The following is a 24,957-nucleotide window of genomic DNA, read 5'->3' on the forward strand; positions in this document are numbered from 1 at the left end:
TAAATGAAGAAATTAAAAATAATTTAGAACTGGTGCACTTAGATATAATTTTACTTATTACATTTTCTCTATGTGCATGTCTTTCTTAAAAATACCTTAGTTGTGCTATTAGCCCATTTATAAATTAAAAAAAAAATACTTGAGGATCTTTATGGTAAAGTATAATATGTGTGTGGAAAGTAAAAGCATTATAGATTAGGTCTTTCTCTTTTGCTAAAATAAATAACAAAATATTCGTTGTTCTAGTAAAAATAATATGAAAATAAAAAGATGTTGCTTGCTTTAAAGACAATTCCTAATTTTTGACATATTTTAAATGGTAGCTGTTCTGACCAAATACTTAGAGCTACCAAATAAAATATTTAAATGTGTGGTCACTTTCAGTGACAAAATTTTGAGAAGAAAATTAGTTTGTACATATTTAAAAAAAAAAGAAAATTTAAGACCTGGTCAGGGGGTACCTGGCTGGCTCAGTCAGTAGAACTATGCCTCTTGAGCTTGGGGTTGTGAGTTTGAGCCTCATGTTGGGTACAAAGATTACTTAAAAATAACATCTTAAAAAAATATTTTATTTATTTCTTTATTTGAGAGAGAGAGAGCGAGAGAGCACAAGCAGGGAGAGAGCAGAGGGAGAGGGAGAAGGAGAAGCAGTCTCCCCCCTGAGCAGAGAGCCCATTTAAAAAAAAAAAAGACCTGGTTCATGCCCTTAAATGGGTTAAACTCTAATTGCTTTATTAACATGGGAATGCCTGAGAGCACAATATGAAATATAATTGCATGTAAATGACATGGCATAGGAACATAGGAGTTCTTAGGAGGAGGATGACTACTGAAGGTTGAATAATATGGGCAGGAGGAGGGAAACAGCCTGAGCTGGACAGTGCTGACTAATAATTGGTGATAAATCCAGAATCTATGTAACTTCTGGTCACTGGGCAGGTAGGTGCTTAGACCAAAGGAAGAGAATTGTTACTACTGGTACCTAGTTAAACCTTTTCTTTTTATTTTTAAACATGTCAGAGTTTTAATGATTGCTAAGCCTTGAATCTCTGATTTAAATTTTGCCTTAATGTCAACTCCTACTTCTTGAATTATTCTTAGGAATTTGTAAGGTAGGGGATCCTTTATCTCCTGTATCTCAGTCTTCTCGAAGTTTAAGGCCACCTGGAATTGCTGAGTCTGTTGATTAGCCCAGTGGCCTTTGAGGGACTTAAAAGAGCTGTGTTTGAAATAGAGAGTGGCAAGAGTGTTTTGCATAGTGATTTAGAAGGCAGGGAAATGAACAGTTGCTGTGGAAGGGAAAGCAGGCTAAACTTTGATGAGTGGAAGAATAAAAGAAAGGGGGTGATGTCACAGCTGACCTTACCAAGATATCCCCAAGGGGTTATCCTGCAGGGGGCACTGGAAGACCCTGTAGTAATTTGCCCCCCAGTGGCCCCCCAATATTTTATTTCCTATTTTCAGTTATTATTCAAGGGTTATGAGGTGAACTTTTTTGGAACTCAGTAAAAGCTTTTACTAAAAGTAGATTATATTAGCATTCATTCAGTCAGTCTAGACAATAATTAGTTTCAAAAGTTGCATAATATAAAATATGAAAACTAGAGGACTGTGATTGGGACTAACTTGTGATCATGCATAGTCTTTTTCTTCTCTTTCATACTCCTCTTTGTCCCTTTTACTTGAGTTAACATTAAAATAAGAATATTTCTATAGCTAAGAAGAGAGGAAAAATCTATTTGAATGTAACTTTTGGACAGGTGCTTTCGTGAAAGCTCCTTTTCTCCATGTTTTAAAACATTTTTAATTTTTTTTGTTTGATTTTATCTGTTTGGCTTTTCTTTTTTTTTTAAATTCAATTGGCCAACATATAGCACATCATTAGTTTTTGATATAATGTTCAATGATTGATTAGTTGCATATAACACCCAGGGCTCATCATATCACGTGCCCTCCTTAATGCCCATCACCCAGTTACCCCATCCCTGAACCACCTCCCTTACCACAACCCTCAGTTTGTTTCCCAGAGTCCAGAGTCTCTCATGATTTGTCTCCCTCTCTGATTTCTTCCCATTCAGTTTTCCCTCCCTGTCCCTATGATCCTCTGCACTATTCCTTATATTCCACATATGAGTGAAAGCATATGGTAATTGTCTTTCTCTGCTTGACTTATTTTCACTTAGCGTAATACCCTCCAGTTCCATCCATGTCGATGCAAATGGTAGGTATTCATCCTTTCTGATGGCTTAGTAATATTCCATTGTATCTACGAACCACCTCTTCTTTATCCATTCATCTGTTGAAGGACATCTTGGCTCCTTCCACAGTTTGGCTGTTGTGGACATTGCTGCTATGAACATTGGGGTGCATGTGCCCCTTCTTTTCACTACATCTGTATCTTTGGGGTAAATACCCAGTAGTGCAATTTCTTGTCGTAGGGTAGCTCTACTTTTAACTTCTTGAGGAACCTCCACACTGTTTTCCAGAGTGGCTGTACCAGCTTGCATTCCCACCAAAGTGTAAGAAAGTTCCCCTTTCTCCACATCTTTGCCAACATTTGTTGTTCCCTGCCTTGTTAATTTTAGCCATTCTAACTGGTGTAAGGTGGTATCTCATTGTGGTTTTGATTTGTATTTCCCTGATGGCAAGTGATGCAGAGCATTTTTTTTCATGTGTCTGTTGGCCATTTGTGTCTTCTTTGGAGACATGTCTGTTCATGTCTTCTGCCCATTTCACAACAAAGGAAAGAACCAGAGGCAATGTTCTCTGCCACAGAGGTAATTGATATGGATATAAGTAAGATGTCAGAGATGGAATTCAGGATAGCAATTATAAAGTTATTAGCTAGGCTTGAAAAAAGCATAAATGACAATATGGAATCTCTAAAGGCAGAAATGAGATCTATCAGGCTGAACTTAAAAATGCTATGAATGAGATGCAGTCTAAATTGGATGCTCTAACAGCTAGGGTCAATGAGGCATAAGAGAGAATAAGTGATCTAGAGGACAGGCTGATGGAAAGGAAGGAAGTTGAGGAAAAGAGAGAAAGACAACTAATAGTCCCTGAAGAAAGGCTTCGAGAATTTAATGATGCCTTGAAGTGAAACAATGTCAGAATTACCAGGATCCCAGAGGGGGTGGAGAGAGAGAGAGGGCTAGAAGGTATATTTGAGCAAATCATGGCTGAGAACTTCCCTAATCTGGGGAAGGAAGCAAGCATTCATGTCCAGGAGGCAGAGAGGACCCCTCCCAATATCAATAAAAATAGATCAACACCCCGACATATAATAGTGAAGCTTGCAAATCTTAGAGCCAAAGAAGCTATCCTGAGAACGCCTAGGGAGAGGAGGTTCCTTATGTACAGAGAGAGGGACATCAGAATAACATCAGACCTATCCACAGAAATGTGGCAGGTCAGAAAGGGCTGGCAAAATATATTCAGGGTACTAAGTGAGAAGAACATACAGCCAAGAATACTTTATCCAGCAAGGCTGTCATTCAGAATAGAAGGAGAGATAAAGAGCTTACAGGACAGATAGAAACTGAAAGAATATGTGACCACCAAGCCAGCCCTGCAAGAAATACTAAGGGGGATTCCGTAAGCGAAGAGAGACCCCAAGAGTAACCTAGACCAGAAAGTAACAGAGACAATCTACAGAAACAGGGACTTTACAGGCAATACAATGGCACTAAATTCATATCTTTCAGTAGTTACTCTGAATGTAAATGGGCTGAATGCTCCAACCAAAAGACGCAGGGTATCAGATTGGATAAAAAAGCAAGAACCATCCATATGCTGTCTACAAGAGACTCATTTAAACCTAAAGACCCTCCAGACTGAAAGTGAGGGGTTGGATAACCATTTACCACACTAATGGACCTCAAAGGAGAGCTGGGGTAGCAATCCTTGTATCAGATTTTAAAACCAAAGACTGTAGTAAGAGATGTAGAGGGACACTGTGTCATACTTAAAGGGTGTATCCAGCAAGAGGATTTAACAGTTGTGAATATCTATGCCCCCACCGTGGGAGCAGCCAATTATATAAACCAATTAATAACCAAAGTAAAGAAACATATTGATAATAATACATTAGTAGTAGGGGACTTTAACACCTCACTCACAGCAATGGACAGATTATGTAAGCAGAAGAAACAAGGGCTTTGAATGACACACTGTTTGGCTTTTCTATTTTCGTTTGCAATTTGAGTGTTGAGGGTAGTTAGAGGTTCTGTAATCCATCATTTTTCATCATTTAATGTGCATATGAATCACCTGGGGATCTTGTTAAAATGTAAATTCTGATTAGGTAAGTCTGGGGTGAGGCCCAAGATTCTGCATCTTTAACAAGTTCCCAGGCAATGCCGGTGCTACTAGTCTACGGACCACACGTTGAATAGCAAGACTCTACTCCATTTTCTCGGGATATTCAACAGCCCATACCTCATTAGCAGTTGGTGGGCTTTTATTTTTTAATGTGACAAAAAAGTCATATTTCTTAGTGTAGGAAATATTTAAAAACCAGGAGAAAACCCTCTTTTCCTCCTAATTAAATGGCAGCTCATTTTTAATAAGTAGCCAGCTTTATTCATCTTGAATCTTTAAGATGTACTATAAGATTTTGTCTTTTAAATGTATCGCTTTTGAGGATTTGAAGAAATTGATTTTTTTCAACTATGTTTGTGTCCACTTACTGTTTTGGAGTGCTTACATTTTGGACTTTGGGTGACCATTGAGAAACAAATTTAAGTGAACTTAGAAGGTATTAAAAATATCTGTATTAAATTCAGATCTAGTTCTTGAGGTAGAAGCTTCTTGCTATAGAAGGGTAAATCATGTTTCTGTTTATGTAAAGTGACTATTATTGTGTGCTTTATTTTCAGACATACATGAACTGGAGGAGGTAATATAACCAGATAAGATGGTAGCGTCTGTATAAATACTTTTTGTTTTTACTTTCATTTGAATCCAGCCTGGTTTTTCTTACACCTTAAGTGCTATTAGGATTGTTGCAGGGCTGGAGGTGGGGTAAATATGTATGTATGCTCACATATGTGCACCTGCTACTTGGGTGAAATGGGACGATGTAAGAACCCTTGCACCCCTTTAAGATTCCATAATTTTCTAATTCTTTGTAGTTTGGTGGAAAGGAGGAGGGGGGCGTACTGTAGTCCACTGAAGTGGCAATTAGTAAGATGCATATTGCTGGTAGCAAATAAAATCAGTCCAGATTTGATAGTTTTTTCAGTAGTTGAAAGTTATGCTTTGATATTCTACTTGTTGAATTTACCTAAACTTTGTTAATTAGTTGATTTTGTAAATTGTACATAGGAGGGAACTTTATCAGTAAGCTCTTATTTTATGATAATTATGTTTTTTGTGGGGGGGCATTGGTAAGGGAAATATGAACCTAGGTAGGTTTAATTATAATTTTAATTTATGCTGTTACTAATTTTCATTTTAATGAGCTAGATTGTAGAATCAAAACATGATAATCTATTATATACAAAAGCTTTTGGAGTTATTGTATATTTATATGTACCATTATTGTCAGTAAATCTTATGAGGGTGTTTAAATACAGTGGAGTGTTTTAGGCCCAGGTTTGTTTTTATTATTCAAGTGTTTAGAAAACAAGTTCCTAAGTAGATTGAGAGATCCACTTGATTTAAGTTTTTTAATTTTGAGTTCTGTTTTGAGTTATTGCTCATTCAAGTAGTATAGCTTCTGGTTTTACAAAACTGGGTGACACCTCTTCATGGAAAAATGAATTAAGTAACTATTTATTGTAGTTGTTGTCTGCTTTTGTGTGAATACACTGATAAGCTTGAGTTTGTGGACTGTGGGTAACCTATGGTTTATTCTTCTACATTTCAAAATTTGTGTTTATTCATTTCTCTCTTCTCTCCTTGGAAGGGTTGTCTTCTTTCCTGTCCACAAAGTTTTTAAACTAATCCTTTCTGTTTTATCCAAGGATTGTTTTGTCAATAACCTCAATTCTTTTTTGGAGTGTGTAAAATACTAGTTGTAGTATTTATAATAATAATATCCAGCTTTAAGTACTATATTTCTTTAGATATAATAACAATAGCTGACATTTAAAAAAAGATTTCATTTATTTTAGAGAGAGAACACGCAAGCAGGGGGAGGGGCAGAGAGAGAGAATCTTAAGCAGACTCCACGCTGATGGCAGAGCCCAATGTGGGGCTTGATCTCAGAACCCTGAGATCATAACCTGAGCTGAAACCAAGAATTGGATGCTTAACTGACTTGGTCATCCAGTGCCTCAATAGCTGACATTTTATTACCATGTGCCAGGCACTGTTCTGAACCCTTCATGTGGTAACTTGCTTAAAATTCTTTCTCTTTTTCTTTTCTTCTCTTTTTTTTTTTCCTTAAGATTTTATTTATTTATTTGGAAGAAAGAGAGAGTGTGTGCATGAGCGGGGCAGGGGAGGAGCAGAGGGAGAGGGACAAGAAGACTCCCTGCTGAGCAGAGCCAGATGCTGGGCTGGATCCCAGGACCCTGGGATCATGACCAGAGCTAAAGGCAGATGCTTAACCAACTCAGCCAACCAGGCACCCTAGTTCTTTCTCTTTTTCAATTATTTTTATTGTTGTATATATAATATAAAATTTAGCATCTTAACCATTTTTAAGATCAGTGGTATTAAATACATTCATAATGTGTGCAAACATCACTACCTTTCTAGAACTCTTTTCATCATGCAAAACTAAAACATTATATCCATTAAATGATAGTTTTCCATTCCCCTCTTAGCCCAGTGCCTAACAACCACCATTCTACTTTCTGTTCCTCTGATTTTTATCACTCTAGGTACCTCATATAAGTGGAGTCATCCATTATTTTGTCTTTTTGTGATTGACTTATATCCTTAGCATAATGTCCTTGAGGTTTATTTGTATTGTATCATATGTGAGAATTTCCTTTTTAAAGGGTAAATAATATTCCACTGTGTACCACATTTTTTTTTTAAGATTTTATTTATTCATTTATTTATTTTATTTGAGAGGGAGAGCGAGAGAGCACAAGCAGGGGAGAGGGGTAGAGGGAGAGTGAGAAGCAGACTCCCTGCTGAGCAGGGAGCCCTATGTGGGACTCGATCCCAGGACCCTGGGATCATGACCTGAGCCGAAGGCAGACGCTTAACCGACTCAGCCACCCAGGCGCCCTATACCACATTTTCTTATCCATTCATCTGTCAGTGGACACTTGGGTTGCTTACACAATTTAGCAGTTGTGAATAATGCTGCGATGAAATGAACATGGGTGTACTACTTCACTTAATTCTTTCAAGTACCTTGAGAGGTAGAGACTTTTGATGAGGAAATTGAGTCTTAGAGCAGTCAAGTGATTTGTGCAAAATCACAGAGCTAAGAAGAGTCTGTCTGGGATGCATGTTCTTAACTATCATAGTAGACTCCCATGTATTTTAGGAGAAGATGGTATAGTAGTACAATACCTAGGCTTAGAAATAGGCATGCACACAATTTCTGAGCTGTACAAGGTGGCAAAATGAGAAAGGGATAAAGAAGTTGCAAATCTAAAGTTAAAGCATATGCTTAGGAGTTGGACAGTTAGAATCATAATATTTGATGAGATTTTTGTTTCTAATCTGTCTGCCTATTTTTTTAGAGATCTAGATAGCAAGCACTGTTGAGTCTGGTAATATAGGCTTCCCAAAGCCCATAATGATAACATTTGTACCATTGACATGTGTAAACAAAGTAAACAGATTAAATCATATTTTTAATTGTTGGGTCCAACAAATTTGCTCTATATCTTATTATACACTTGATTATTTGTATTACATATCATTAGTTCTGTGGAATGGGAGGGAGAAATTTAGAAACTGACAGTGGGCCTTACACTTTTCGAAACTTTTATAGTGTTGATTTTTAAGCTTTGCACAACACTCTAAATCTTGCTGGTTGAAGGGGGTGTCTTGAAACAGAAACATCTTTATTTGAAAATTATTAATATCTGTTAATAGAAATAAGTGCACATATTTTAATGAGAAAGCTTGGAGAAGCTGTGATTTTTTTTTTTAATGGTAGATACCCTCAGGTCTTCAAGATTTACTTGTGATGAATTACCTAAATTGAAAAAAAAGAGTCATTTGATGATTTTTCCATAGACTTGTTTTACCAAGTACCGAGCTTAAACAAAAAAAAGTAGGTGAACAGAACATAGTAGAAAATTTGCTGTATAAACAACATATAAAACAAAGATGGCTTATGCTTAGGTAGAAGACATTTAAATGTTGGTGAGTTGTTTAAGTGTTCAGTGGCATGCTACCGGCTTGCCATTTAATATACAATTAACATTCTAAGATCAAAGGCTGGTTAGACAAATTTGACAATTAAATTGGTGGGGAAGTGAATGGGCTTTGCAGTTTAAAATTAAATAATACATGTTGTCTGTTTAATTATTGTTGTGTGTATGTAAGTGATCACTTGATAGAATGAAGCTGTGGGCTTCACCACAAAACCTTAATCACATCTGTTTCATGGCCTTAAATTTATGTGATATGAGGATTTAAAAAAGAGCTAATCCTTTTGAAGAAGATTGCTGTGCTTATAGAATCAAATCAAAATAAAATTACTTGTTGGGTTGGAATCTTTTATAATGCTGAATGAAAGTTTTGAGTTTTTGATGAGAATATATGGAACTATGTCTTCATTTCAGTGACTGTTAACAGTAATCAGAAATTTTGAAAAGGTGAGGTGTTGGTGGTGGCGGCATTACTGTATGTGTGGGTGTTCTCTTTAATTTGTTAATGTGAAAATAAGAATGACCTTAATGTAATTTCTTTGAATTTCTGGAAGATGAAATAAGGTAAAGTTGCACTTGTCTTTCAAATAGTTTTTCTTCTTAAGGGTTGAAATACAATTTTTGTCACATAAAACAGGTAAATAGCTATTAGTTTGAAAGGAAAGTTCATGTGTAGGATTACATTGTTTTATCATCAAGTATTGTTGCTTTTGTGAAAGTGATGGGAACAGTGATTCCTAAATTCATCCGAAGTCTCTCTCTGAGATTCCTGAACTTATTTTGGTAGACTTTAGGCTGTTTCTGTAGAATTCTAGTCTAAATGGCAGTTGGGTTGTCAGCCGAGGCTATAAAGTTTGCTTGATTACTAAGGTAGCTACGTTACTGTGTATGTCAGCTGTGAAAAATGACAAAAGGTACTGTTCCAACACTGGTAACTAACCAAACTATAATTGGAACAAATGCAGGAAGTTTATAAAAAACACTATTTTGACTAGTTTAAAAATTCTGTTGGGGAAAACTGATTTGCTTTTACAGGATGAGGAAGAGAGAGTATGATGGAGATTGTGAAGGGGACTCTGTGATACTGATTATTTTGTGTAGGTGGATTAAAATCTTAATGACTTTTTAATTTTGCTTGATACAGATGTGTTACTAGCCTTGATAAGAGTTTTCTTAGGCTCATTAATGGAACTAAGTGAATGAGGTGAGAAAGAGGAAAAATGTCTTTTTATTTAAAAAAATGGTAAAATAGATGTAATATAATTTTTTTTAAGAGTTGAAAAAAACAGAAAAAAATTGGGTTAAAGGAGACATGGATATACTTTGCAAAAGAGATTACCATAGATAAAATTTACTGAGTGGTGAGCTAGTGAGAGAAAAAGGCAAAGTGTGCATAAGTTCCCACAGGGAAGGAAGAAAGCTGGTGTTTGGCAAGTCAGCTGTTCTTGTATTGTTTTTAGAATAAGGTGCAACAGGTGTTGGTGGGTAGGGGGCAGAGGCTGACCACCTGCTCTTATGTCAGGCAGGTTTATAATTGTATCTGGGGAAGTGGCTCTAAACTGAATTTTCTTTGTAAGAAATTTTAGTATACCTGAATTTATTCTGTATAGTTTCACAACCTTGAGAATTAGGTTTCAGGTACTTGCGTGCCAGTTTTTTTGGTAATAGAGATGAGAGGGAATATAGCTGGTATAGAGGTTTGGCCATGCGTTCTTATGAGAGAAAAGGTAAAAAGGGAAAGTAAACTCTGGGCTTAATGTTATATACTTATCTCTGTTGAAGGACAGGAAATAGATGGCATGTCTCTTGGCATGAAATTATTATGTAAAGAGCTAGTATCATGTAACCCTTGGTATTAAGGGTATGTTGGGGAACATAACAGGTTACATCATAGACACATTTAAATTACTTGAATTTACCTGTTATACAGTGGGCACAAAGGAAAAAAAAACAACAACAAAACCCGGCATATCTATTAGCATTACATTGACTGAAGGCAGTAGAAATCAACTTTGGCTAATTTAAGGAAAGCAAGAAATTGGAAGGCTCTTTGGAGAACCAGTCTGGGAAAATGGGTAGGAATCAAGGGCAGCCAGGTACCAAGGACCAGAGCGCCAAGATCAGGCACAGGAACACTGAGTAGGAAGCCACCACTGGCACTTGCTGACAGTGACTCTGCTGTTGCTCTGAATAATTTTTCAGCTATTCCTGTGCCTCTCTGTTACTCACTGAACTTAAAAGTTTTGGGAAGGGAACATTTGATTGTCTGGTTTAGAACCTGAGCCTATTTCTAACCTGGTTGCCAGGAGAGGCCTTTCCATTTTCAGTGTGGAAATGAAAATTTCCGTATCCGTATTTAAAACATGATATCTGTCACTTCTTTTTTTTTTTTTTTTAATTTTATTTATTTATTTGAGAGAGAGAGACACACAGTGAGAGAGGGAATACAAGCAGGGGGAGTGGGAGAGGGAGAAGCAGGCTTCCCACTGAGCAGGGAGCCCGATGTGGGACTAGATCCCAGGACTCTGGGATCATGACCTGAGCCGTAGGCAGACGCTTAACGACTGAGCCACCCAGGCACCCCGATATCTGTCACTTCTGCCAAGCCAAACCAGTTACTCCTTCCTCCATAAATGCTTCATGGCTCAGTAAATAAGGTACACCCAGTTACTTATGCCAGAGGCTAGGAAGTCATCCTTGACTTCTGCTCCTTCAGCCCCCTGTCTAATCAATAGCATATTGTCCTGTCAATCTGCCTCTTAGAATGCCTTGAGTTTATCCACTTACCTCTAAGTAATCTTTGCCACTTGTAGTCCCACTTGGTATACAACAGAAGCTTCCTAATATCTCTGGTCTACCCGTTGGTTCTTACTCTGTAGGAGTGTACATTATGTGGGAGTGAACTTTAAAAAATGGGGGTCAGATTATGCTTTTTTCTGCTAAAAGCCTTTCAGTGGTCTGCCTTTTATTTACCTATTATTTCTCAACTCTGGTCTACCCTTTTAAACCATAATGGGACCCCGGGGCTCTGCAAACTGCATTTCTCCCTTGCCAGCTTGCTTCCTGTTAGGTTTTACCACTGGGACCCTTGGGGGGCATTTGGTAGATAAGAGAAAGGACTTCTGTTTCTAGTTTCTTTATACCTCCAGCAGCCAACGATAACCATCACTTCATGCTCCAGCTTCTTTTGGCACTCCCCAGCACCAGCCCTGCTGCTCCCTCTCCCAGGTACCAGCTTCTGGGTGGTGCATTCTAGATAGATGGAGTGCCACTTGCATTTCTTCCTCACTGACCCTCCACTGGGCTGTGTCCCCTTAGCAGTTTGAGCATCCTCTTCTCTGTGCCTCCTCCATAGGGATTCAAACTTGAGTTGCAGGGCTCCTCTCAGAGGCCAAGGTATCAGCCATGTGGTGCCAACTCCTTAGAGGTTTGAACACCAAACTCCATGGACCTCCCCATTCTCTTCCAGTCATAGCCCCATAATACCCTTCCTCCAGGCTCCTAGCTTCTCATAACACACCTCTTCCAATTTTGTTCCCCCAGCCCTTTGGTGATGGTAGTACTTACTATAGTTATTAATCTCTTGATTTCCTTAGCCTTCCCTTTTTACCTTTTCAGCTTTTCAGTATCTGTGTAGCCAGGTTCCTATATTAAATCAGTGCTTGAATTACCCATATGGTTTCTGTTTGTCTCATTCAAGGGGTTTTCCATTTTCTAGTAATAAAGTAAAAAAAAAAAAGATTTTCATTAATTCCTAAGTTTGGAACTACTTCTCTAGTCTCAAGCCATACCATTTCCTCTCTCTCTCTTTCTTAGGGGTGGGTAGGGGAAGAAGGAGAGAGAGAATCTTAAGCAGGCCCCACACCCAGCGTGGGGCCCCACTCAGGGCTTGATCTCATGACCTGAGATCACGACCTGACCCAAAATCAAGAGTCGGATGCTTAACCAACTGAGCCACCCAGGCGCCCCTCCTCTTTTTCTCTTTATGCTTCAGTATTCTGAAGTGTTTTTAGTTGCCAGAACAAGCGCATTTGGTTTTTGTTTCAAAGATATTGCACCTGGTAGACTGTACCAAGCTCTGATTGTCAGCACCCGCACCTGCCTTTCCTTCACCCTCCCACCCAATAGCAGTTGCTCCGTTAACTCCTGCATAATGCAGGCCAGAGGCAGTATACCGTAGAGGTTGTGGAGATACGCTGTTGTCTAGGTTTTAATATCAGCTTTGTTATTTTGCCAGCTTTATGACCTTAGGCAAGTTACTTAATACATGTTTCAGTTTCCTCATCTGGAAAATGGGGATAAAATTTTACCTACGTGGTAGGGTTACTGTACGGCTTAAATGTGTTAATGTAAAGTACTCTGAACACTGCTCCGTGTATAGTCATTGCTCAGTAAGTGATAATAACCTGCTGTTATTATCAGGTACGTGAGATTCCCTCTGGAATACCAAAGGATCTCCACACCTTTTGTATGCTCCTGTAGCGTCATATACTTCACCTTTTCAGTATTTAACTGTGTTTGGGGTATTTGTTTAGTGTCTTGCCAGCATGTAATGGTATATGGGATAGTTGCCTTTTTTTTTTTTTTTTTAAAGCATCTGGCTGCTTTCAGAGACTTTGGAGTGATGTGGAATATTTTTACATTCCTTATCTTCTCTCCCTAACATGAAAAAGCTTCTTATTTTTCATAGCTATCATATAACAAAAGAACACATGATTCGGAATGACTGGAGTTGAAACCAAAAAATCATATCCCAGAAACTTTTGTTCCAAAGCCTGAATATTTATGTGCAGAAGAATCCCTGAATACCAACTGTGAAATAATTTCTTTGGTATCTCTGCAGATGCAAGCTGTGTTTCCCATGAGCAATCCTTTATATTGAATTCTATCTTCTAAAGCCTTTTTTTCCCTTGGTCTTTTAAATCTGTTTACAATAGGGGTGCCTGGGTGGCTCAGTTGGTTAAGAGTCTGCCTTTGGCTCGGGTCATGATCTCAGGGTCCTGGGATCAAGCCCCACATCTGGCTCCCTGATTAGTGGAGAGTTTGCATCTCTCTCTCCCTCTACCCCTCTCCCTGCTCGTGCTCATGCTCTCTCTCAAATAAATAAAATCTTTAAAAAAAAAAATCTGTTTACGATAAGTGTACATAGACAGTTTTTTCTTTTAATATTCTATTTGAAGTCAAAAGAAAGGTCTGATAGTAAGAGATATACATAACACATATAAATATAATGTGTTAAAGTATGAATAGGAAATTAACAATTATGACAGGAAAAACAAATATGCCATACCCTGGGATTGAATATTTATTCAATTTCAACATTAATTCTGAGCTTCTGAGCAGCCAGTGAAAAGGGAAATACAATTTTTGTCATGAGCAGAAGAGGCAAACCATTTCTTTTTTCTGAATTTTAAAATGTACTAGCATAATTCTCAAATTGTGAATGTAGAACACTAATTCTGCTGAATACTGTCAGGATTAAGTTTAAAGATAATGGGCTAAATAAGATAAACAGACTTCTCTTTTTTCTTTTGTTAAAAGTTTTTTATTTTAATTCCAGTGTAGTTAACATACAGGTGTACAATAAAGTGATTCAACAATTCTAACATTACTCAGTGTTCATCGAGATAAGTGTACTCTTTAATTCTCACCCCCTATTTCACCCATCCCCTCATCTACTTTCTCTCTGGTAACCATCTGTTCTCTATAGTTAAGAGTCTGCTTCTTGGCTTGTCTCTCTCTCTCGCTCCCCCCCCCTTCTTTTGTTTGTTTTATTAAATTCCACATATGAATGAAATCATATTTGTCTTTCTCTGACTGACTTATTTTACTTAGCATTATATACTGTCTAGCTCCATCCAAGTTGTTGCAAATGGCAAGATTTCATTCTTTTTTATGGCTGGGTATTATTCCGTGGTGCGTCAAACACACCACATCTTCTTTATCCATTTGTTTCAGTGGACTCTTGGGCTGCCTCCATAATTTGGCTATTGTAAATAATTCTTCAGTAAACATTGGGGTATGTGCATCCGTTAGGCTTAGGGTTTTATATTCTTTGGGTAAATACCCAGTAGTGCCATTAGTGGATTGCAGACTAGTTCTATTTTTAATTTTTTTTTTTAAAGATTTTATTTATTTGTTTGAGAGAGAGAATGAGAGAGAGAGAGAGAGCATGAGAGGGGGGAGGGTCAGAGGGAGAAGCAGACTCCCTGCTGAGCAGGGAGCCCGATGCAGGACTCGATCCTGGGACTCCAGGACCTGAGCCGAAGGCAGTTGCTTAACCAACTGAGCCACCCAGGTGCCCTATTTTTAATTTTTTGAGGAACCTCCATACTGTTTTCCAGAGCAGCTGCACAATTTGCATTTCCAGCAACAGTGCAAGAGGGTTCCCCTTTCTCCATATCCTTGCCAATACCTGTTGTTTCTTGTGTTGTTGATTTTAGCCATTCTGATAGGTGTGAGGTGATATTTCATTGTAGTTTTGATTTGCATTTCCCTGATGATGAGTGATCTTGAGCATCTTTTTGTGTGTCTGTTGGCCATCCGTATGTCCTCTTTGGAGAAATGTCTGTCCGAGTCTTCTGGGCATTTTTAAATTGGATTGTTTTTTGGGTGTTAAGTTGTATAAGTTCTTTATATATTTTGGATAGTAACCCTTTATCAGATATGTCATTTGTAAATATCTTCTCCCATTCAGTAGGTTGTCTTTTAGTTTTGTTGATTGTTTGCTGCATTGTGCAGAAGCTTTTTATTTTGATGTAGTCACAGTAGTTTATTTTTGCTTTTTTCCCCCTTGCCTCAGGAGACATATCTAGAAAAATGTTGCTATGGCCCATGTCAGAGAAATTGTTGCTTCTGCTCTCTTCTAGGATTTTGATGGATTCCTGTCCACATTTAGGTCTTTCATCAATTTTGAATTTATTTTTGTGTATGGTGTAAGAAAGTCGTCCAGTTTCATTCTTTTACATGTAGCTGTCCAGTTTTCCCAACACCTTTGTTGAAGAGACTTTCACCCATTGCATATTCTTGTCTCTTTTGTTAAAGATTAATTGACCATATAATCATGGGTTTGTTTCTGGGTTTTCTGTTCTGTTCCATTGATCTATGTGTCTATTTTTGTGCCAGTACCATACTGTTTTGATTACTACAGCTTTGTACTATGACTTGAAGTATGGAATTGTGATGCCTCCAGGTTTTTCTTTTTCAAGATTGTTTTGGCTATTTGGGGTCTTTTGTGGTTCCATACAACTTTTAGGATTATTCATTGTAGTTCTGTGAAAAATGGTGTTGGTATTTTGATAGGCATTGTATTAAATCTGTAGATTGCTTCTTTCATCGATGTTTTAGAGTACACTTATCAGTTCCAGTAGTTTTTTGGTGGAGTCTCTTGGGTTTTCTACATAGAATATCATGCCGTCTGCAAATAGTGAAAGTTTTACTTCTTACCAATTTGGATGCCATTTACTCCTTTTTATTGTCATAAAGAGACTTCTTATATGTTTTCTCATAACCTTAAATGTTCCTAACATGTATCTTGACTTTCTAAAAGAAAGGTAGTGTTTCCCTAATTCATTTTGCCATAAAGTAAATATTAAGCTTTGCAAAGTACTGGCCTAAGTCCTTGAACAACATGATGGATTAAGTCTTCAGTACCATTTTTTTAAAGAGTTTATTTATTTGAGAGAGAGAATGAGAGACAGAGAGAGAGAGCATGAGATGGGGGAGGGTCAGAGGGAGAAGCAGACTCCCCGCCAAGCAGGGAGCCTGATGCGGGACTCAATCCCGGGACCCAGGATCATGACCTGAGCCGAAGGCAGTCACTCAGCCAACTGAGTCATCCAGGCGCCCTCTTCAATACCATTTTTACAGAAGGTATCACAATTGCTTTTTATTTGACCTTTCCTCCTGTTGACTTAAATGTTCTTTGAAACACAATCCAGGGGAAGGCTAAATTCTTCCAAGAAATCTAGATTCTCCCTATCCACCAGGAGTTGCTGCTTTTGAAAAGCATGTGCAGGAATGCTTTGGGAGCTAAGTATTTCTGTTGTCTGCCAGCCAGCTGACCTGGCAGTTGGTCTAGGAGTCTCTCAGAGGCGCAGTCATTCTAGACTGAGGCTGATTTTATTTTTCCTAGTGTAACCTGACTCTCCAGGACCCACACCTGCTAGGGCTACTGCTGTTTCAATATGTAGCAAGGGCCTGAGCTCTCCACCTTCTCTCCAGGGGCCTGCTGGGACTAATTTTGAAAACACTAGTAACAGCATGCTTCCAGTTTAGTCCCCAGGTGTAAGCTCTTTTGGTCTTCTTTGCTGCTCTTCAACCTGTTTGTCACACATTTCTTGTACCTTAATCAGCTCTCCCATTTCTTCTCTCCTCTCCTAAACATGTCTATTTGCTATTTAGAACACTTGTTTATGGGGAACAAATTATCCTCTGTTACATTAACCTCTGCTATGTTAACTTCCATCTCTTCATTTAATGTTTCATTTAATGTTTCTTCTACCCCCTAGCCTTAACTTGATTGAGGTACATCTTTCAGTTGTTGCTTCTTTTTTCTGAAATATCTTGTGGACATGAGGTTGGGCAAGACCAGTTAGCATTCTCTTCCATTTTCAGTGGTACATCCAGACTATTATTCCTTCACTCTTTCAATTAACAGCAAGCAAGAACAACTTAATAAAATAAAATTCTGTTCTTTTGGGTCTTATGCTTTTAACGTTCTTACTTATTGCTGTCAGTTTTCTCTCATTTGAAGATTTTGGTACCTGGATATCATCTTCATTTTCACCTCCAATCTTGCCATTATTCATTTGGTAGCATAGCCTATCCATCTGTAATTTCCTCAACTTGAATTCATTTGGACTTTATTTTTATATATAGTGTGAAGTACACCTCCTTTCTTGGTGATCCACTGATGGGGAAGCAGTGATGGTAACTTGATCATTTGAGGGAATGATGCATATTAAAGTATATAAATCCCCCCATAAATTGATTGGCTCTAAGAAGATAAGGGCTGATAAAAATTCTCAGGAATGTTTAAAATGTTTAAAATGTTTTGTGTTTAATGTTTAATATGTTTTAAAATTTTAATTTTATAGGAATGAATGAGAACTGTCTTGAAATGGTGATACTCTGGCTATATCATAATCTTGAATCAAAGAGAGGGGTTAGCTATTTTGCTAACTGTAGTGTAGTAGAAAGAACATTGGATACTTTGAAGTCCAGCCATTTGCAAATCAATTACTTTCTCTTTTTTCCTACTGCAAAGTGGAGAGTAATAACTAATTCATAAAGTTGTTGGGCTAATAAAGTGCAATAATTGCATATAAGTGTATGTGTGTTTTGTAAACTTTGATGTTTAAGATCTAATAAAAATTAGAGAACTGGGGCGCCTGGGTGGCTCAGTCATTAAGCATCTGCCTTTGGCTCAGGTCATGATCCCAGGGCTCTGGGATCGAGCCCCGTGTTGGGCTCCCTGCTCAGCAGGAAGCCTACTTCTCCCTCTCCTACTCCCCTTGCTTGTGTTCCATCTTGCTGTGTCTCTCTGTGTCAAATAAATAAATAAAATCTTTAAAAAAAAAGAGAGAGAACTATTCTCTCCTAACGTGGATCATAAGGTTGGACTTCAACGTCACATTGTCTCCGTAAAAAAACTTTGATTTCTCCATACCCTGTGTGTTTTTATAGGAAAAAAAATTCCTTTAAAAAAGTATTTGTTATTTATGGTACTTTAATTTGAATGATAATTGTTGGGGTTGGGGGACTCCAGGGTCATTATTCTGTGCAGCTATTATAAGTCTAAGGAAAAATAACTTATTTCTTATGACCCTATACTTGAATTATACTGTTAATATATCCTTTTAATGTTTCATTTACAGGTATATGATGTTGATTGATGGCACAAATGAAGTTTTTATGATTGATAGAGATAATTCAGTGTTTCATGTTTCAAATCTGGAATTTCCATTTCGTAAAGATCTCCGTATACATTTATCAAATACTCTCTTGGATGGGGTAAGTCTTATTTTTTTTTTTTTAATTAGACACTGCTATTTTTCTTTTTCTTTCAAGTAAATATGTTTTGTTTTTTTTTCTTAGTGGGGAGGGGCAGAGGGAGAGGGAGACAAAGAATCTTAAGCAGGATCCATGTCAAGTGTGGAGCCCGAAGCGGGGCTCAGTGTCACAAGCCTGAGATCATGACCTGAGCCGAAATCAGGAGTTGGAAACTTAACTGACTAAAGGCTCCCTTAAATGTATATTTTTATTAATTCAATAGGAAACTTATAATCTAGTTTTTTAAATATTTTTTTGAGGTATAATTGACATATGAAGAAAGTAATCCAGTTTGTTATTAGGTGTTAAATTTTATTTATCTCTTACCTTCACTTACTCTCACTTGATCATTGTCTTGGCTGTGAGAATAAGTGAACAAAATTAAATCTTTATTTGTTTTTTTTGCTCTTTGTGATTGAAAAAATAATTCTTGTTGAAAAGACTAATTTTATTGTTTTACTTGTCAATTGAATTTTAATTACGTGATACAACATATCACATTTCCCCTTGGCTTTTTAGCTGTAAGGACTAATAGTTCTTGTTTAAAGAGAATCATGCCTTTGAAAGCAACCTATACTTTTTTTTTTAATGATTTTATTTATTTGACAGAGAGAGACACAGCGAGAGAGGAAACACAAGCAGGGGGAGTGGGAGAGGGAGAAGCAGGCTTCCTGCTGAGCAGGGAGCCCGATGCGGGGCTCGATCCCAGGACTCTGGGATCATGACCTGAGCCGGAGGCAGACATTTAACGACTGAGCCACCCAGGCGCCCCAACAACCACTATACTTATACATTTGAATTTTAAAACCTGATGAGAACTCCCCCCCCTTTTTAAAGATTTTATTTATTTATTTGACAGAGAGACAGCGAGAGAGGGAACACAAGCAGGGGGAGTGGGAAAGGAAGAAGCAGGCTTCCTGCTGAGCAGGGAGCCTGATGCAGGGCTTGATCCCAGGACCCTGGGATCCTGACCTGAGCCGAAGGCAGATGCTTAACGACTAAGCTACCCAGGTGCCCCTGAATTTTCCCATTTCAGAAAATATATTTAATAATCATAAAATTACTTGATTAAAAATATTTTAACTTTCTCCCATATAAACAGGTTTCTTCTCAATTCTGAAAATACCTGTTCATTGTAGATAAAAATTAAAATACTTTAGAATATGAGGAAAAAGCTGGTAAAAATCACCAGACCTACTATTGGAGTAACTTCTATTACCATTTTGATGAACATTATTCCAGACTTTTCTCTGTGACAGTGTTCAATCTATCTCCGTTCCTGTGGAATGTAACATTCATATTAATAATAGCAACTCAGAACATAGGTTCTTTAGTGTAGTTGGGTTCCTTTATAGTCCAATAAGATTCTGAATAATCGTGAAACCTCTGCCTTGGTTGAAAATGAGCGCTCTGGTGAAATATGTACACACATTTATAGTTAAATATTTTGTATGAAAAGAACCAAATGGTACATGTGTTTTGTAACTTGTCTTTTTCCCCCCATGTAGCAGTTTGGTTTGGATGTCTTTCTCACATAAATGTTTGAATAGTATACCATTGTATATGTAAACACCATAGTTTGGGGTATCCAAACTATCTTGACTGTGAAAATTGTGGTGGATGGTCTTTAAAACTATGACCCATCTCCATAACCCAACCTCAACCTAATGAATTAGACTCTCCCAGGGACAGAGTCATCTGTACTTTTAATAAGTGCCCAAGTGATTTGATTAGATTTGATTTGATTTGATTTTTTAAGATTTTATTTACTTATTTGACAGAGAGAGACACAGCGAGAGAGGGAACACAAGCACAGGGAGTGGGAGAGGGAGAAGCAGGCTTCCCGTGGAGCGGGGAGCCCAATGCGCGGGGCTTGATCCCAGGACCCTGGGATCATGACCTGAGCCGAAGGCAGAAGCTTAACCGACAGCCACCCAGGTGCCCCGCCCAAGTGATTTTAATCAGGCAAATTTAAGAAATAGTTCTGTAATTTATTTAACCAGTCTTCTTTTGGTATACATTTTGATTTTTTTTTTTAATTGGAAGACACTTGAATGCATATCCTTATACTTTTTTCCTTTCACAATTGTGCAATTTTTTTAACAATTTTAACAATTTTAATTCAGTTAATTAACATACAGTGTATTATTGGTGTCAGAGGTACAGTTCTATGATTCATCAGTCTTATATAATACCCAGTGCTTGTTACATCACGTGTCCTCCTTAATGTCCATCACGCAGTTACCCTGTCCCTCCACCCCTCTCACCTCTAGCTACCCGCAGTTTCCTATGATTACGAGTCTCTTATGGTTTGCCTCCCTCTCTTGTTTTGGCTTATTTTTTCCTCTCTTCCTCTATGGTCCTCTGTTCTGTTTCTTAAATTCCACATATCATTAAGAACATGATAATTGTCTTTCTCTGATTGACTTATTTCGCTTAGCATAATACCCTTTAGTTCCATCCATGTCATTGCAAATGGCAAGATTTCATTATTTTGATGGCTGAGTAGTATTCCATTGTATATATATACCACATCTTCTTTATCCATTCATCTGTTGATGGACATTTGGACTCTTTCCATAGTTTGGCTATTGTGGACATTGCTGCTATAAACATTGGGGTGCAGGTGCCCCTTCTGACACTACATTTATATCTTTGGGGTAAATACCCAGTAGTGCAACTGCTGGGTTGTAGGATAGCTCTATTTTCAACTTTTTGAGGAAGCTCCATACTGTTTTCCAGAGTGGCTGCACCAGCCTGCATTCCTACCAACTTGTTAATTTTAGCCATTCTGACTGGAGTGAGGTGGAATCTCATTGTGGTTTTGATTTGTTTTTCCCTGATGCCAAGTGATGCAGAGTGATGTCAAGCACTTTTTCATGTGTCTGATGGCCATTTGGATGTTTTCTTTGGAGAAGTGTCTGTTCATGCTTTCTGCCCATTTCTTGATGAGATTATTTGTTCTTTGGGTGTTGAATTTGATAAGTTCTTCATAGATTTTGGATACTAGCCCTTTATCTGATACATCATTTGCAAATATATTCTCTCATTCTGATTGTTGTCTTTTGGTTTTGTCAACTGTGCAAAAGCTTTTTATCTTGAAGTTGCAATAGTTCATTTTTGCCTTTGTTTCCCTTGCCTTTGGAGACGTGTCTAGCAAGAAGCTGCTGCAGCAGAGGTTGCTGCGTGTGTTCTCCTCAAGGATTTTGATGGATTCCTGTCTCACGTTTAGGTCTTTCATCCATTGTGAGTCTATTTTTGTGTATGGTGTAAGGAAATGGTCCAGTTTCATTCTTTTGCATGTGGCTGTCCCAATTTTCCAGCACCATTTATTGAAGAGTCTGTCTTTTTTCCATTGGATATTTCCTGATTTGTCAAAGATTAGTTGACCACAGTGGTGAGGGTCCATTTCTGGGCTCTCTATTCTGTTCCATTGATCTATGTGTCTGTTTTTGTGTCAGTACTATACTGTCTTGATGATTACAGCTTTGTGATATAGCTTAAAGTCCGGGATTGTGATGCCCCCAGTTTTGGTTTTCTTTTTCAACATTCCCCTGGCTATTCGGGGTCTTTTCTGGTTCCATACAAATTTTAGGATTATTTGTTCCAGCTCTGGGGAAAAAGTTGATGGTATTTTGATAGGGATTGCACTGAATGTGTAGATTGCTCTAGGTAGCATAGACATTTTAACAATATTCGTTCTTCCAATCCATATTGCATCTTTGGTTAAATTTATTCCTAGATATCTTATGGTTTTGCATGCAGTTGTAAATGGGATCGATTCCTTAATTTCTCTTCGTTCTATCTCATTGTTAGTGTATAGAAATGCAAGTGATTTCTGTGCATTGATTTTATATTCTGCCACTTTGCTGATTTCCTGTATGAGTTCTAGCAGTTTTGGGGTGGAGTCTTTTGGGTTTTCCACAGAGAGTATCGTGTCATCAGGAAAGAGGAGGGTTTGACTTCTCTGCTGATTCGGATGCCTTTTATTTCTTTTTGTTGTGTGATTGCTGAGGCTAGGACTTCTAGTACTATGTTGAACAGCAGTGGTGATGGTGGACATTCCTGCCGTGTTCCTGAGTGTAGGGGAAAAGCTCTCAGTTTTTCCTCTTTGAGGATGATATTCACTGTGGGCTTTTCATAGATGGCTTTTATGATATTGAGGTATGTACCCTCTATCCCTACACTGTGAAGAGCTTTAATCAAGAAAGGATGCTGTACTTTGTCAAATGCTTTTTCTGCATCTATTGAGAGGATTATATGGTTCTTGTCCTTTCTTTTATTAATATAGTGTATTTGGTTGATTGATTTCTGGAAGTTGAACCACCCTTGCATACCAGGAATAAACCCTACCAGGTCATAGTGAATAATCCTTTTTTTTTTTTTTAAAGATTTTATTTATTTATTTGAGAGAGAGAATGAGAGATAGAGAGCACGAGAGGGAAGAGGGTCAGAGGGAGAAGCAGACTCCCCGCGGAGCAGGGAGCCCGACGCAAGACTCGATCCTGGGACTCCAGGATCATGACCTGAGCCAAAGGCAGTCGCTTAAACTGACTGAGCCACCCAGGTGCCCGTGAATAATGCTTTTAATGTACTGTTGGATCCTATTGGCTAGTATTTTGGTGAGAATTTTTGCATCCATGTTCATCAGGGATATTGGTCTGGAATTCTTTTTGGTGGGGTCTTTGTCTGGTTTTGGGATGAAGGTAATGCTGGCCTCATAGAAAGAGTTTGGAAGTTTTCTATTTCAATTTTTTGAAACAGCTTCAGGAGAATAGGTATTATTTCTTCTTTAAATGTTTGGTAGAATTCCCCTGGGAAGATGTCCGGCCCGGTTTCTTGTTTTTTGGGAGATTTTTGATTGCTGCTTCAATTTCCTAGCTGGTTATGGGTCTGTTCAGGTTTTGGTAGGTTCAGTTTTGGTAGTTTATACTCTTTAGGAATGCATCCATACCTTCCAGATTGCCTAATTTGTCAGCATATTGTTGCTCATAATATGTTCTTATAATTGTTTGCATTTCTTTGGTGTTGGTTGTGATCTCTCCCCTTTCATTCATGATTTTATTAATTTGGGTCTTTTCTCTTTTCTTTTTGATAAGTCTGTCCAGGGGTTTATCAATCTTATTAATTCTTTCAGAGAACCAGCTCCCAGTTTCATTGATCTGTCATACCGGTCTTTTGGTTTCTATTTCGTTGATTTCTGCTCTAATCTTTATTATTTCTCTTCTCCTGGTGGGTTTAGGCTTTATTTGCTGTTCTTTCTCCAGGTCCTTTAGGTGTAGGGTTAGCTTGTGTATTTGAGACCTTTCTTGTTTCTTGAGAATGACTTGTAGTGCTACATATGTCTCTCTTAGGACCACCTTTGCAGCATTCCAAAGGTTTTGAGCAGTTGTGTTTTCATTTCATTTGTTTCCATGAATTTTCTTAATTCTTCTTTACTTTTCTAGTTGACCCATTCATTCTTTAATAGGATGCTCCTTAGCCTCCATGCATTTGAATTCTTTCCAACTTTCCTCTTATGACTGAGTTCCAGTTTCAAAGCATTGTTGTCTGAAAATATCCAGGGAATGATTCCAGTCTTTTGGTACCGGTTGAGATCTGATTTGTGATCCAGGATGTGATCTATTCTGGAGAATGTTCCATGTGCACTCGAGAAGAATGTGTATTCTGTTGCTTTGGGGTGAGATGTTCTAAATATATCTGTGAAGTCCATCTGGTCCAGCGTGTCATTCAGACCCTCATTTCCTTGTTGATCTTCTGCTTAGATGATCTGGCCATTGCAGTGAGCGGGGTGTTAAAGCCCCCTACTATTATTGTACTATTATCAATGTGTTTCCTTGATTCTGTTTTCAATTGGCTTATATAATTGGCTGCGCCCATGTTAGGGGCATAAATACTTATAATTGTTAGATCTTCTTGTTGGATAGACCCTTTAATTATGATATAGTGTCCTTCCTCATCTCTTATTCCAGTCTTTGGTTTAAAATCTAATTTGTCTGATATAAGGATTGCCACCTCAGCTTTCTTTTGATGTCCATTAGTATGATAAATGGTATTCCACCCCCTCACTTTAAATCTGGAGGTGTCTTTGGGTCTAAAATGAGCCTTTTGCTGACAGCATATTGATGGGTCTTGCTTTTTTATCCAATCTGATGATGCCCTTTGTCTTTTGATTGGGCATTTAGCCCATTTAGTGTCACTATTGAAAGACAGGAATTTCGTGCCATTGTATTGCCTGTAAGGTGACTGCTACTGTATATTGTCTCTGTTCCTTTCTGGTCTGTGTACTTTTGGGCTCTCTGTTTGCTTAGAGGACCCCTTTCAATATTTCTTGTATGGCCGGTTTGGTGATCACAAATTCTTTTAGTTTCTGTTTCTCCTGGAACCTTTTTGTCACTCCTTCTATTTTGAATGACATCCTAGCTGGATAAAGTATTCTTGGCTGCATATTTTTCTCATTGAGCGCCCTGAATATATCATGCCAGTCCTTTCTTGCTGCCAGGTCTCTGTAGATGGGTCTGCTGCCAATCTAATGTTTCTATCCTTGTAGGTTACAGACCTCTTGTCCTGAGCTGCTTTCAGGAGTTTCTTTGCCTCTGAGATTTGTAAGTTT

General features: G+C 38.0%; 1 protein-coding gene across 2 annotated transcripts in view; it reads left to right on the top strand.

Moving 5' to 3' along the window:
• Positions 1 to 24,957, top strand: part of RNGTT (RNA guanylyltransferase and 5'-phosphatase) — a 317,096-nt gene that overhangs the window by 67,540 nt on the left and 224,599 nt on the right. For both annotated transcript variants that reach the window (XM_028108105.2, XM_028108106.2), the window contains exon 9: positions 18,170 to 18,305. In XM_028108105.2, coding sequence (XP_027963906.1) covers positions 18,170 to 18,305 — 136 coding nt within the window. The remainder of the gene's footprint in view (positions 1 to 18,169; positions 18,306 to 24,957) is intronic.

Source organism: Eumetopias jubatus, unplaced genomic scaffold (assembly GCF_037043125.1).
Source record: "Eumetopias jubatus isolate StellerSeaLion01/CBP00866 unplaced genomic scaffold, mEumJub1_p1.0 scaffold_6, whole genome shotgun sequence".
NCBI lineage: Eukaryota > Metazoa > Chordata > Mammalia > Carnivora > Otariidae > Eumetopias > Eumetopias jubatus.